The sequence below is a fragment of the Varanus komodoensis genome, unplaced genomic scaffold, assembly GCF_004798865.1.
Source record: "Varanus komodoensis strain SLA01 unplaced genomic scaffold, ASM479886v1 scaffold110, whole genome shotgun sequence".
NCBI lineage: Eukaryota > Metazoa > Chordata > Lepidosauria > Squamata > Varanidae > Varanus > Varanus komodoensis.
In genome coordinates, this window is record NW_025335318.1 from 329,389 (window position 1) to 340,586 (window position 11,198).

Genomic DNA, 11,198 nt, shown 5'->3' on the forward strand with positions numbered 1-11,198 from the left:
CGGGTGTTTTTGGTCCCTAGGACCACCGCTGTAGCCTTGCACCAGGGAGGCGACATTTTCTTCTGCAGGCTGCTGTTACTGCTCTGGGAGAATGCATGAGAGACAAACATGACTAGGACACATTTCCAAAAAAGGAATGTCATTCCATAATATACTGAAGCCTAAGTGGACATTTAGCAATAAACTTTGAGCATGAACTTACTAATTAACCTGCCACATCTTTTAAGTTTGCAGACACCCTTACTCTTTCATCATGTTCAAGCTCAGAAATAAGCATCCCTGAAATGCAGATTTGAATGGTGAGAAGCTATTCATGGTTAAATGAAGCACCCGAAAAGCGAAAAGTGCAGGGCTAGTTCTTTGCATTTGTTTATTTTATCATGATTGACTCCAAGTGGTGGAGCTCCTATGTCAGACCTCCAGGGCTGCTTGGCCCTTTCCCAGTTGAAAGCCAGGGACTTCCATCACTGAAAGCCATGGGCATTCAGGGTCCAAACATAATGGGTGCCTGTGATGAGCACCCAGTTCCAGGATGTGAGCAGAACTATGCTATACAGCTTGTCCTGGAGTGTTGGATCCAACCAATCATTTCATTTTAGTTGAAGCTGCAACAACACAAATAGATTCACGATGACTTATTTGCTCTATTCAGCCCTTCAGCTGAACTTGCAGGGTAAAGTAGGTAGGGGGCAGGGGTGTACATGCAAACCCACCCCGGCATTTGCATGTTCAGCGTGAAACTGTGAAAAAGGATCTCTAAGTACAAGAAGCTTCCAGAACACGCTCAGCCAAATGCACTTAGAAACCTTCTTCAAGACTTGTGCAAAGGTCTAAAGAAGAATCCATATAAGAGGGGAGATTGGAATCCGGACTTTGTACCCAGCCCTGCCCCTACTCACTTCTAGCCTTAATGTATTTCAGGCAAACAGTGTTATTATCAATAATAAAACATTTGTATTAATCAGAATATTATTTTTGTTACATATATATTTTCCTTTCCTCCAGAGTGGTAGCATAGACCCCTTCCTCTCCATGTTATCCTCACAGCAACCCTGTGAAGCAGGTTAGGCTGTGAGTCAGTGACTGGCACAAAGTCACCCCGTGAGCTTCAAGGCCCGATGGCGATACAGCCTGGATCTTGCAACGTCCCAGTCCAACATTCTAACCACTACACCGCACTCTCACAGTAGAGCCATTGGCAGCGAATCCATCAAAATCAAGGCTTTCTTCCATCAATAGCTACAAGTATGTAACTCAAAGGTAACACGATATTTTGAGGAAACCTTCAGCCGAACCAGAACGGTCGAGCAATGGGGGTGCTGGGTTCAGAATGGAGAAAGGGGAGCTAGGCACACATTTCTGGTTGGCCGTGAAATATGCTGGCTGTCCAATCTTACCCTGTTTAAATTTTGACAAGGTTCCTAGAAGGCTGTACTATGGACTTCATGGGTTGAAATGTGAGCATGTGGAGGGAGACCAAGCTGAATATATAACTGCCACCATGCAATCACTGAAACCACCACATTACATGAACATGACTGGGTGAAGCTACCTATGGCTAATTAAAAGGATTTGAGTTTCCATATTTCTCTGAAGGAAATAAACACCAACATCTAGTGCTCTCAGAGGACTCACTCTGCTCGTACTGTATCAATGAAATACCACAAATGAGAATGAGGATTGACCTCTGAAAAGGTAAGAATCCCACAGAGAAATGGAGCTTCATCCTTCCTGGGCCTGAGCTGGGCCAGAGGATGGTGGCTCCCTAAACAGACTTGGAGATTTGGTGTAGGTCCCGGACAGACCTGACAGTCCACTGCGCAAGCTCCGTCAGCACCTTCATGCCCCTCACTTTCTTCTCAAACAAGCTCTTTTCACCAGTATCTCTGATACTTCGCAACTCTCTGGCAGGCACACTGTGCTTCCGGGTTACCATCAGTTGCTCCAGTTGGTAAACCAGAGCAGAGACTTGGAGCACCACTGAATGGATAGATGCATGGAAAGCTACATCATCTGGAGTCAGGTTGGATCTCTGGTCTTCCAGGATTTCATCCAGTAAAATCTGAAATGCCCAGTAGGCCTTCAGGTTGTCACTCAGTCGTTCAGCCTCAGAAATCTCACTCCACTGTTCAGTGTCAGCTGTAGGAACACCATCAACAAAGTCAAGGTTGAAATTTCTGTCCAATGCTTGCTTCTCGGCCTAAGAGAATGAAGATTGAAAAGGGGGTGGGGAAGACAGAAAAAGGCTTCAGACGGACGTTATTTATCTTTCTTCTATGCAATCATCACCTCGCAGTACTTCAGTCCTGTCAAAAGGCACTCTGTGCCCGTCACTAGCAAGTATGAAATCAGCAGAAGTACCAATTCTAAGGTTCTCAAAAGGACTGAAACTACTAAATCCATAAGTGACTGATGCTGAACAATTAATGAACATGATTATCTTACACTGAGGAGGTAAGAGAAGCCCTGACCTCTACAAAAGAACCAGAGAGGATAATGATGCTGAATACACAGAGAAAAAGGGTAAAGATGGACATTCACCAAGCAGACCTTCCTTATAGCTTTGTTTACCCATGCACAATTCTTTCCCAAAAGTCACTTCATAGGAAGCCACTCACTACCAACTTAGAAGCTCAGTCTATCTAGCTCCATCATGTCTGAACCATATCACTTAAATTATGGATTCTACACTTCAGGCCCCAGCCCAAATCTGCCCTATCTGGCATCTTAATCAAGCCCTCTGGCCAGGCCTCTTTCCCCACTCAGGTTTTGGTGGTTTTCCAGGTTTTGCATGCATTGTCCCATTCCACAGCATTGAAATGCATCTGCTAAGGCTAAATTATTAACCATAAGAACTTAAAACTAACATATGAAGGTATTTTGGGTATTCCTCCACTAGCCCTTTTGCTCTCCGCACCACATGCCACTGGAATGTGGCCCCAAAGAGCTTCTTTGAAATTGAATTTGGCCCTTGACCTGAAAGGGGTCCAACACCACTGGTCTGCCAGCAGTGGCGCTACAGAGCTTCAGAGAGGCTTACTGGGAGAAGCTGGTGGGAGTAGGCAGAAGAAGTCAGGCATTTTGCTTGCACAGACATCTGGGAACGGCACCCCTAACCCCTTTCCAGGAGAGAAGAGGCTCTGAAACACTGCTCAAGTATTAACTGTTTTTTAAAAGTTTGTTAATATTGTTGGTTTTGTGTTAGTTTCTTGCTGTGGTGCATTTTGAATGCTAATGTTTATTTTTTTATTAGTGTGTTATTAGTGTGTTATTAGTTTATTTTATTTTTGTTAGTGTGTTATTGCTGGTTTAAAGTGCATTTACAGTGAGCCACACTTTGATTTAAAGGTGCCATAAAGTTTCTAAAACAAACAAACAGCATTTTCAGTATCTGATGCTAGGCAACATGAATATCAAAAGAGAGAAACATGATTTGGCACTTAATATCCATAGTGGATATAAGATGATTTTTGACAGTTACCAGCGACCCCTTCAGGGTCTCTATAAATACAGATGGACACAGTTACACAGTTAGGGAGAAATGACTGAAAAGCTACTTGCTCAGAAGAAATCGCCAAAGATAACAACTTTTTAGAATAAACACTTTAAATGAGACTTTGCTCAAGCATAACCAGGAAAGTAGCAGGAATGTATATATTTATATTCATCATATTTATATCCTACCTTTTTTCCTTCCAAGAAAACCAAGGTAGCTTACACAATTCCCCTCCTCTTCTTGGTCTTATCCTCACAACAACAACCCTGTGAGGTGGGTTGGGCTGATTGTCTGTGATTGGCCCAGAGTCACCCATTGAGCTTCATGGCTGAGCGGGGACTAGAACCCCAGTCTCCTGAGTCCCATCCCTGCACGCTTGACCACTGCAACACATTGGCTCTCTTAATAATGTCTTTCCTGTGTTCTGGAGAACCAAAAATTAGGGCAGGGCAGAACAGTCAGGATCCTGGTGTGTGGTGACAGTAGAGCATCTGCTCGTGCTGTAGTGGAAGTGGGATCTGAAAGTAAGCGACTTCTGCCACTTCTTGCAGGAAGGAGTCACTTGTGACATACAAGGCAGCACACACCAAGAAGGAGGATGCACTTGGCTACAGGAGTGCTTCAGATCCAGCATGCCGTATTAATTACCTGGAGTAATAGTTCTCATGCAAATGGGGACATGCACAGGGAGAGCTGGGAAGATGATTCTGTCTTCTCAGGATTACAATGCTCCATTGCAGGATTGCAGCCTTAACATAATTTAGCACCAGAGTATCAAAATAATTCCGATCCCAAAACACACGCATGTGTGTGCCACTTTCACAATTTTCTTCTCAATCTGATGAGTGCAGTGAAGGCAGGAGCTGATTATCAAACCTGAGAATATTTCAGCAAAATAGTTGATTTTTGAATTTTGTATGGCAACTTTTATGATGTTTTTGTTCTTGTCAGTATTTTATTTTGTATTATACGTGTTGCTGGAAACTGCCCAGAGATCTTCAGCTACTGGGTGATACAGAAACCACAGAACATCCGACAAGTATGTGATGTGGGTGTTGTGGACTGAGGTTTTTATCCTCAGCAATGGAACTGAAATGCGCATGTCTGTGCAATAAATCCCAAAGTAAGGGGATCATGCAGCAGAGGCAGACATCTTTTTGTAAGTGAAATTCTTGGCTTTACCAATTACCTTTTAGGCATTCTTCTCTACAAGAGCCCCTGAGTCTTCTGACAGAAATTCCCCTTGGCGTTCTAAGGGCAAGCCTATTAAGAATTTGGGAGATGGCCAACATTATTGGGTGGTTCTTGTATTCTGTTTGTTTGCAATCGCTAGGAGAAGCAGATATATTCTGAAACTAAGAAATGACCAGGATATGTCCCTGTGGTTGATTCCTGAGAGAATTGTGTTCAGGGGGCACTCCCATGTATGTGCCATAGATAAAAGAGCTATTTTAATGCTCTTTTCACTGTGAATGGGACATGTGATGGAGAGGTGATCAGAATACAGGAGGGCAGGACAATACAGTGTTCAGTGTGCCAGAAATAAAGATTGACGGGGGCAAAATGCACCAGTGTCATCTGGATATGGATCTACATCCAGGAGGTGATGTATGCAGTCTGCACAAGATGGCACAATATTGCAGACTGAATAGTTACACTCCAATCTGCTGTTTCTGCCTCTTTCCCCCAGCCAGGGCAAACACAAAATACCAAATTAAGCTTCTATACAGACTCCCAACAGAGATGCAGAAACCACTTCTTACCATCCATGAGTACATTTTCTCAACAGGGTTTGATGGATCTCCATAGGGGGAAACAGTTTGTTCCTTCAGGTCAACTATTGGTTGTTCTCTTGGTTCTTTCTTTGTCCTGCAATATGTGACTCTGCATGGCGGCTTGAGTTATCTAGAGCTCTTTGCCTGCACAGCAGCTCTTTATGCTGATGCACCAGCCAAGTTGTGCATGGGTAGGCCAGGAATGGACATACTTATTCAGCATTTTGTCAATTCCAGTTCTATTGTTTTGGCTACCCGAGATTTGTTCCCTTTATTGTGAAGATAGAGAACTAAAAATGGAGTTGAAATAACTGCAGCTTTTAGAGCAAGATTGAATGGATTGGATTTAGCTAAACACAAGCTAGGTTAAGGAGATTTACTGTTTCAGTTGGAAAATTTTAAGTAATCAGGGTTTTCTTCATTTTTTTATATTTACATCTCCCCTTTGTGTCCCATGCTTTCCCTAGGGAAAAGATCCTTTTCCACCTTGCTCTTTTCTCACCTTGTCAAGTGCACCATCACGAGAACATCCTCTCCCTTACAGCATAGCAAAGATTTTATTTTCCCACAAGGTTTACATCAAAAGACTTCTGTTCCTCCAAAAGGCAACAAGGCAGAAAAGATCCTAGAAGCTGTGAGCAAAATGACACAGAAGCAACAGGGGAGAGAGCTTTCGGAGATGACTTACGTAGGACTCCAGGAGGCTACTGACATCTGAGCGGATCTTCCTCAGGAGGTGAATGGTGCAGCGGCAGCTGTCATGGTTTGGGGAGGTCAGCAGGGGCCGTTCGGATGAAGCCATCCTTACCCAGTTGTCCCAGAGTGACAGTAGGAGCTGCGGCACTGCTCACCCAAGGCTGTGTATCCACCGAAATTCCTTGCTCAGCTCACACATTCCAGACCAACAGAGAATTCTCCACTTGTGTTCCTGGCTCTCCCTCCCCACCACCCAAGTCTGCAAATTCCTGGCAGAGGAGCTTAACCCTCTGAGAGCAACACAAGCACTTCCTTCAGCTCACAGACTCTCCAACCCACTCGCTGTGTATTCCAGAAGTTGCCAGCTCCCACACACTCTCCTTTCACTTTTTCCTGCAGCTTCTTTGTTTCCTCTCCTCCCCTGTATTATTTTCCCCACTTTTATTTGGATAGGTCAGTAGCCTGGTCATCAATTTGCTAATCCCTGTATATTCAGTGCCCCAAGGCTGAACAACCCATGGTGAAAGCACAAAGGGAATCCAGCCCTACCACCAGCTCACCTTTCACTGGGTATTTTTATTTTACTGTGAAAGCATTCACTGATCTATTGTTAATAAACAATTCACCACTTTGCTTTTGGACAGTATTCATCATATGAAGCCTTTCAGCAAATTCAATCCTAAATCCAATTCTAGCCTAACTGGTGTTGCACTATTGTCTAAATATCTGCCCCAACATTCTTTAAAAATTTAGCACTGACTGACTCAGCCAGTTATACCTCAACCTGGAAAGGCAACACTGCAAACCCCCATTTAGCTCTAAACAGCTAATATTTCACAGAAATCTAAAGCAGAGGACTAACGCTGGCCACTGGCCCATCTTCCTCAGAAGCTACTGAGATTGGCTTCACCCAGGTAGTCTGAGATGGTTTCTGTGTAGTGCTCCCTATTTTATACGTGGACACATGCAAACATTTTCAGCAGTTCAGAGCACCAGTGAAAACCAACTATGTGGGGTGAGCAGTGCATTAGCATTACAGTGCGGTAGACGATACAGGCACATTGCAAAATAAGTACATCAACAGACATTGCGCCTCTTTACATAGAATGGCAGCAGATTAATCAGCTCACAATTTGCCAGGTTGCATTCCCAGCATGTGCCACTGAAATTTTGAAGTGGAGCTTCCAAGTGACCTGATCAGAGTTATTCATCACATGCAAACACAGACAGTATGGGTTAACCATGGGTTAAGAAATCCACAGTTCACTTTATTAGCCCATGGTGTCTTGGTTTGCATATCACAAAATAACTTTCAGTTGGAGTTTGTATGTTCAGCATGGCACTGCCAGATCACCCTGGTTAATTAAACCCATGATTTGCTGTCCTTACATGCATCTTATGTCAGCGTGTACGTCTCCATAAAGAAGGGCAACTGTACAACCTGGCGTCCTTCAGATGTGTTGAATTATATTTATTTATTTACCAGATTCTAACCCACCCCATTAGACACATGGTTCCCAGGAAGCATGGTGATAGGTTGAAGAAGTATGCAGTGAGGAGTATTATCTGAAAAGAAGATAGCCAAAACAAATGCACAGTTGCCCCAAGATTCTGTCCGAAAGCCTAAGGCAACAAGATGTGCTTAATTTTATTTTTCCTTTTTTTCACTCTAGTGGGTGTAGGGCACCCCACCACCTTCTAGCTGAAAAAAAATTGACCCTGGACTTACCATATTTTGAGGATGGGGCTTTAGATACCCATCTTTATTACGTCACCTGTGAACTACGCAACATTTAACTCCTTCTTGCTAGAACATCAGCATCAAAAGTTAAAGATCTGCCTAATACAGCTCTGGTAAAACATCAGATGGAAGGCCTGTGCAGTCAACTGCCACCAGATAAAAGCAAGCATTTCTCCTTTAGCTCAGAAACCATGATTTAACAGAATGTGAGATAGGGGGAGTTATCCACTTGTGTGGCCTGAGGTTGCAAACAAGTTGTCTGAAGGAACGAGTCCAGCTAGCTGTGTATTGAATCCTTGCCCAAGGTACTTGAAATCAGCAAGCTCTGGACTTATTTCTATGAAATGTCTCATTAATTAATGGTGTGATCTTTTTACTTTTAAAGGAGGCAATGATAAAGCCACTCATAAAAAGCATTTCCCACAGGCAGCTGCTTTGGACACTCTATAAAGAGAATGTTGGACAAGATAAATCAGTCTGACCCAGCATGGGTTTTCTTATGTCCTTCGATCTTATGGCTTCAGGATTACCACCCAGTTTTGAATCTGCCATTTTGGGACAAGATCCTGGGGAGGTGGTGTCTTTTCAGTTCCATCGGTTGACAGTGACATCTTAGATCCACTCAGATCTCTCTTCCAGCCTGGCTATAGGGCAGAAGCTGCCTTTGTGGAGAATGGGCAGAAGAAATGAAGTGGTATTGGTCCACCTGGATCTCTCAGTAGTTTTGCATTCTGCTGGATCACCTCCCTGGGTTGGGATTTGGGGGTTCTCTCTTGCAGTGGTTTCAGTGAGGACAGGATCCAGAGGGGGTGCCAAGACAAACATGCTCTGCCTCCAGGCCTTATAGGTACCATAACATTTAAAAGCATGGGGCTTTTCTTATGTTCTTGCTGACTGAAGTCATCTGAAAATGTGGGCTAAAGCTGGGATGCAGAACCTATGGTTCCTCAGACTACAGCTCCTGCCAGCCCTAGCCTGCATAGCTGATGGTGAGGAATGACTGGAACTACAGTCCAGAAATATCCTGACGACCACAAGCTGCCCAACCCTGTGCCAAAAGGACGTTTGGGGGAGTCTTAGGGAATGCCAGCATTGGATCCAATGCTTTCTGTAGAAGCATAAGCATCAGCAGTAGCCAGTAGTCTACAGAAGCACAAGTGATTGCTCCTTCAAGACAATTCAAAAACTTCCATTGATGCAAAATTAAGCAGCAAGAAATCTTTTAGGAGCTAGATATTCTGATCATGTTACACCTATTCTGCACCAATTATACATTAGCTGCTTAGTCATTTCTGGGCCCAGTTTAAGTAGCAAGTTTTGGCTTTCAAAGCCCTAAATTATTTGTGCTAGTTTATCTGACAAACCTTGTGGACTTATACCAGCCTGCCAAACCTTTGCAAATAGCTTCTGATGCCCTGGTTTCCAACAAGAGCTACAAAGCTGGTGTTTAAGTGGGACCACCTTTCTACAATGGCCCTGATACTTGGGATCTTTCTTCCCAGGGTGATGGTCTTTCCTGTATTGGTTTTGAGAAGATCCCTAAGTACTTTGAGTTCAGCTTTCAGACAATGCAGGTTTTATTTTATACTTTTTTCAGTGAATGCTTATATTGTTATATTATGTGATAATTGTTTTCAAAATTTGTAATTGGCATTTTAAGTTGCTCTGAAAAGTTAAATACCCTGGATGGCAGGGTATTAAACTTATTAAATAATAGAGTAAAAGTAGTAAGCAGAAGAAAAGTTACGCATTCACTACAAACTACCCTCCTGCTTTTCAAGGATATTGAAAAGCAGCCATCAGGCAATTGCTTATACAGGGCTATGATGTAACACAGCTTCCCACAAAACTGGTACCCCCCTAGATGTGTTTGACTGTAGCCCCATCATTGTACTGGCCTGAGATGATGACAGTTGCAGTCCATCACATCTGGAGAACACCGAGGTGGAAAAACCTACTGTAACTTGTTCTCTGGCCCCTGATGGGTAATTATTCTATTGAATACGTTGTCATTTTTTAAAATCATGCCCTAAGGTATGAAGAGAAAGTTAACTGGGTGCTTAGTACCATGTTGGGAAGTACACCAGTTCAGCTTCTGCACTGAGACAGACGTCTTCTATTTCAACGATACATTCTAGGGTGCTTCCAGACAGAAATCTCCTAGTACTGAAAGTCAAAAGACATTGCTCAAGTATTCCATCTTTTCTCCCTTAGTAGATTTTCCATAGTAAGAAACAAGCCAAAAGTAGCACCAGGAAAATATGGGTGAGTGGGTGAGGTTATAAATCAAACACATCATCTGGATCCCCCATAAAATTCCATTAATCAGGCAGGCTGATAGCTTAAACAAAAAGTCTCACTCAGAAGCACTCTTAAATGACATTTATAATGCCCTAATGAGTTGTCAAACAACTTTAGACACTTAATTTGCTGCAAAACACTGCTCAGGATCATATAAGCCCTCATTCTGAAGCAAATTAGAATGGGGATTATTACATTTTCAAGAGAAAATTGGTTGAGAGAGGGAAGTCTTCCTTTTTCCACCAGCCATGAAGTGGATCAAATGGCCTCTGCCAAAGCTCTCACTGATCCACACTGGATTTCTTAATGAAATACTATCACAACTGCTACACTGCCTCCTAGTTAGCAAAGTAGGACCAAACAGAGCCATGTTGGTGCACTAATTATATATCCCAACTGAATTTTCACAGAGAAGGAGGTTTTTGTTCTACTCCTCCATTCAAACAAACCTGTTAAGCAGCTGTGATGCCATGCGGATGCTGTGCTATTTCTTAGCCAATTAGTTATCTAAATACAACTGGTATTAAATTCAACCGGTGTAAAGAATTATTCCTCCTTTAGCAGCTACCATGTGTTCAAAGCCTCAAGAATATGGCTTTAGATGATTACATCTCTCTTGTGTGGCATTTTCCTTGCAGCCCACTCTTCAGTATGTCAGCTCCAGTTATATTTGACAGGATACTTGGATGCAAACCCCTCTGGTGCCTTGGTAACAATCTTTGGGCCATCTGGTAACTCATTCTAGCATCCTACTAGCATGTGAGGCAGGTCACTCCTATTCCCTTCATTGAAATCCCCTGCAGTCCTCCAAAATGGTTTCAGAACACTCTGTTCTGTCCAAGCTTTTCACCCTGAATATACAGTAGGTGCTATTAGTTCAATGGTTCTTCACTGTTACCAAGGGTAATTCACTCATGGAAGTTTATCAGTGCTCAAATCTTTCCTTTTGAATCCACATGCTGCATGATATAAACAATCCTCCCCTTAATTATCTGGCCTATGATTTGCCTGCCAACTTTGTGATAGAACTAAAGTAGTTGCTAGCCAATGACATTTAGGAACCATAATGGTGGCTAACCTAAAAAAAACCAGTATAACCTAAAGGATTTCCAGATATATTGTGGAAGGAGATAGCAGGTCCTCTCTATAGAAGCCTAGCCTGCTGAAATCCAGGGGCACTTTGAGGGGA

The 11,198-nt window shown here is 43.0% G+C and overlaps 1 protein-coding gene across 1 annotated transcript; it reads right to left on the minus strand.

The window, feature by feature from the left end:
* Positions 1-387: 387 nt before the first annotated feature.
* Positions 388-6,073, minus strand: CNTF (ciliary neurotrophic factor). Its single transcript, XM_044420773.1, has 2 exons — positions 5,960-6,073; positions 388-2,200 (listed from the first exon to the last, which is right to left on the minus strand). The coding sequence occupies exons 1-2, from the start codon at positions 6,071-6,073 to the stop codon at positions 1,766-1,768; spliced, it is 549 nt and encodes a 182-aa protein (XP_044276708.1). The 3' UTR covers positions 388-1,765.
* Positions 6,074-11,198: the final 5,125 nt, after the last annotated feature.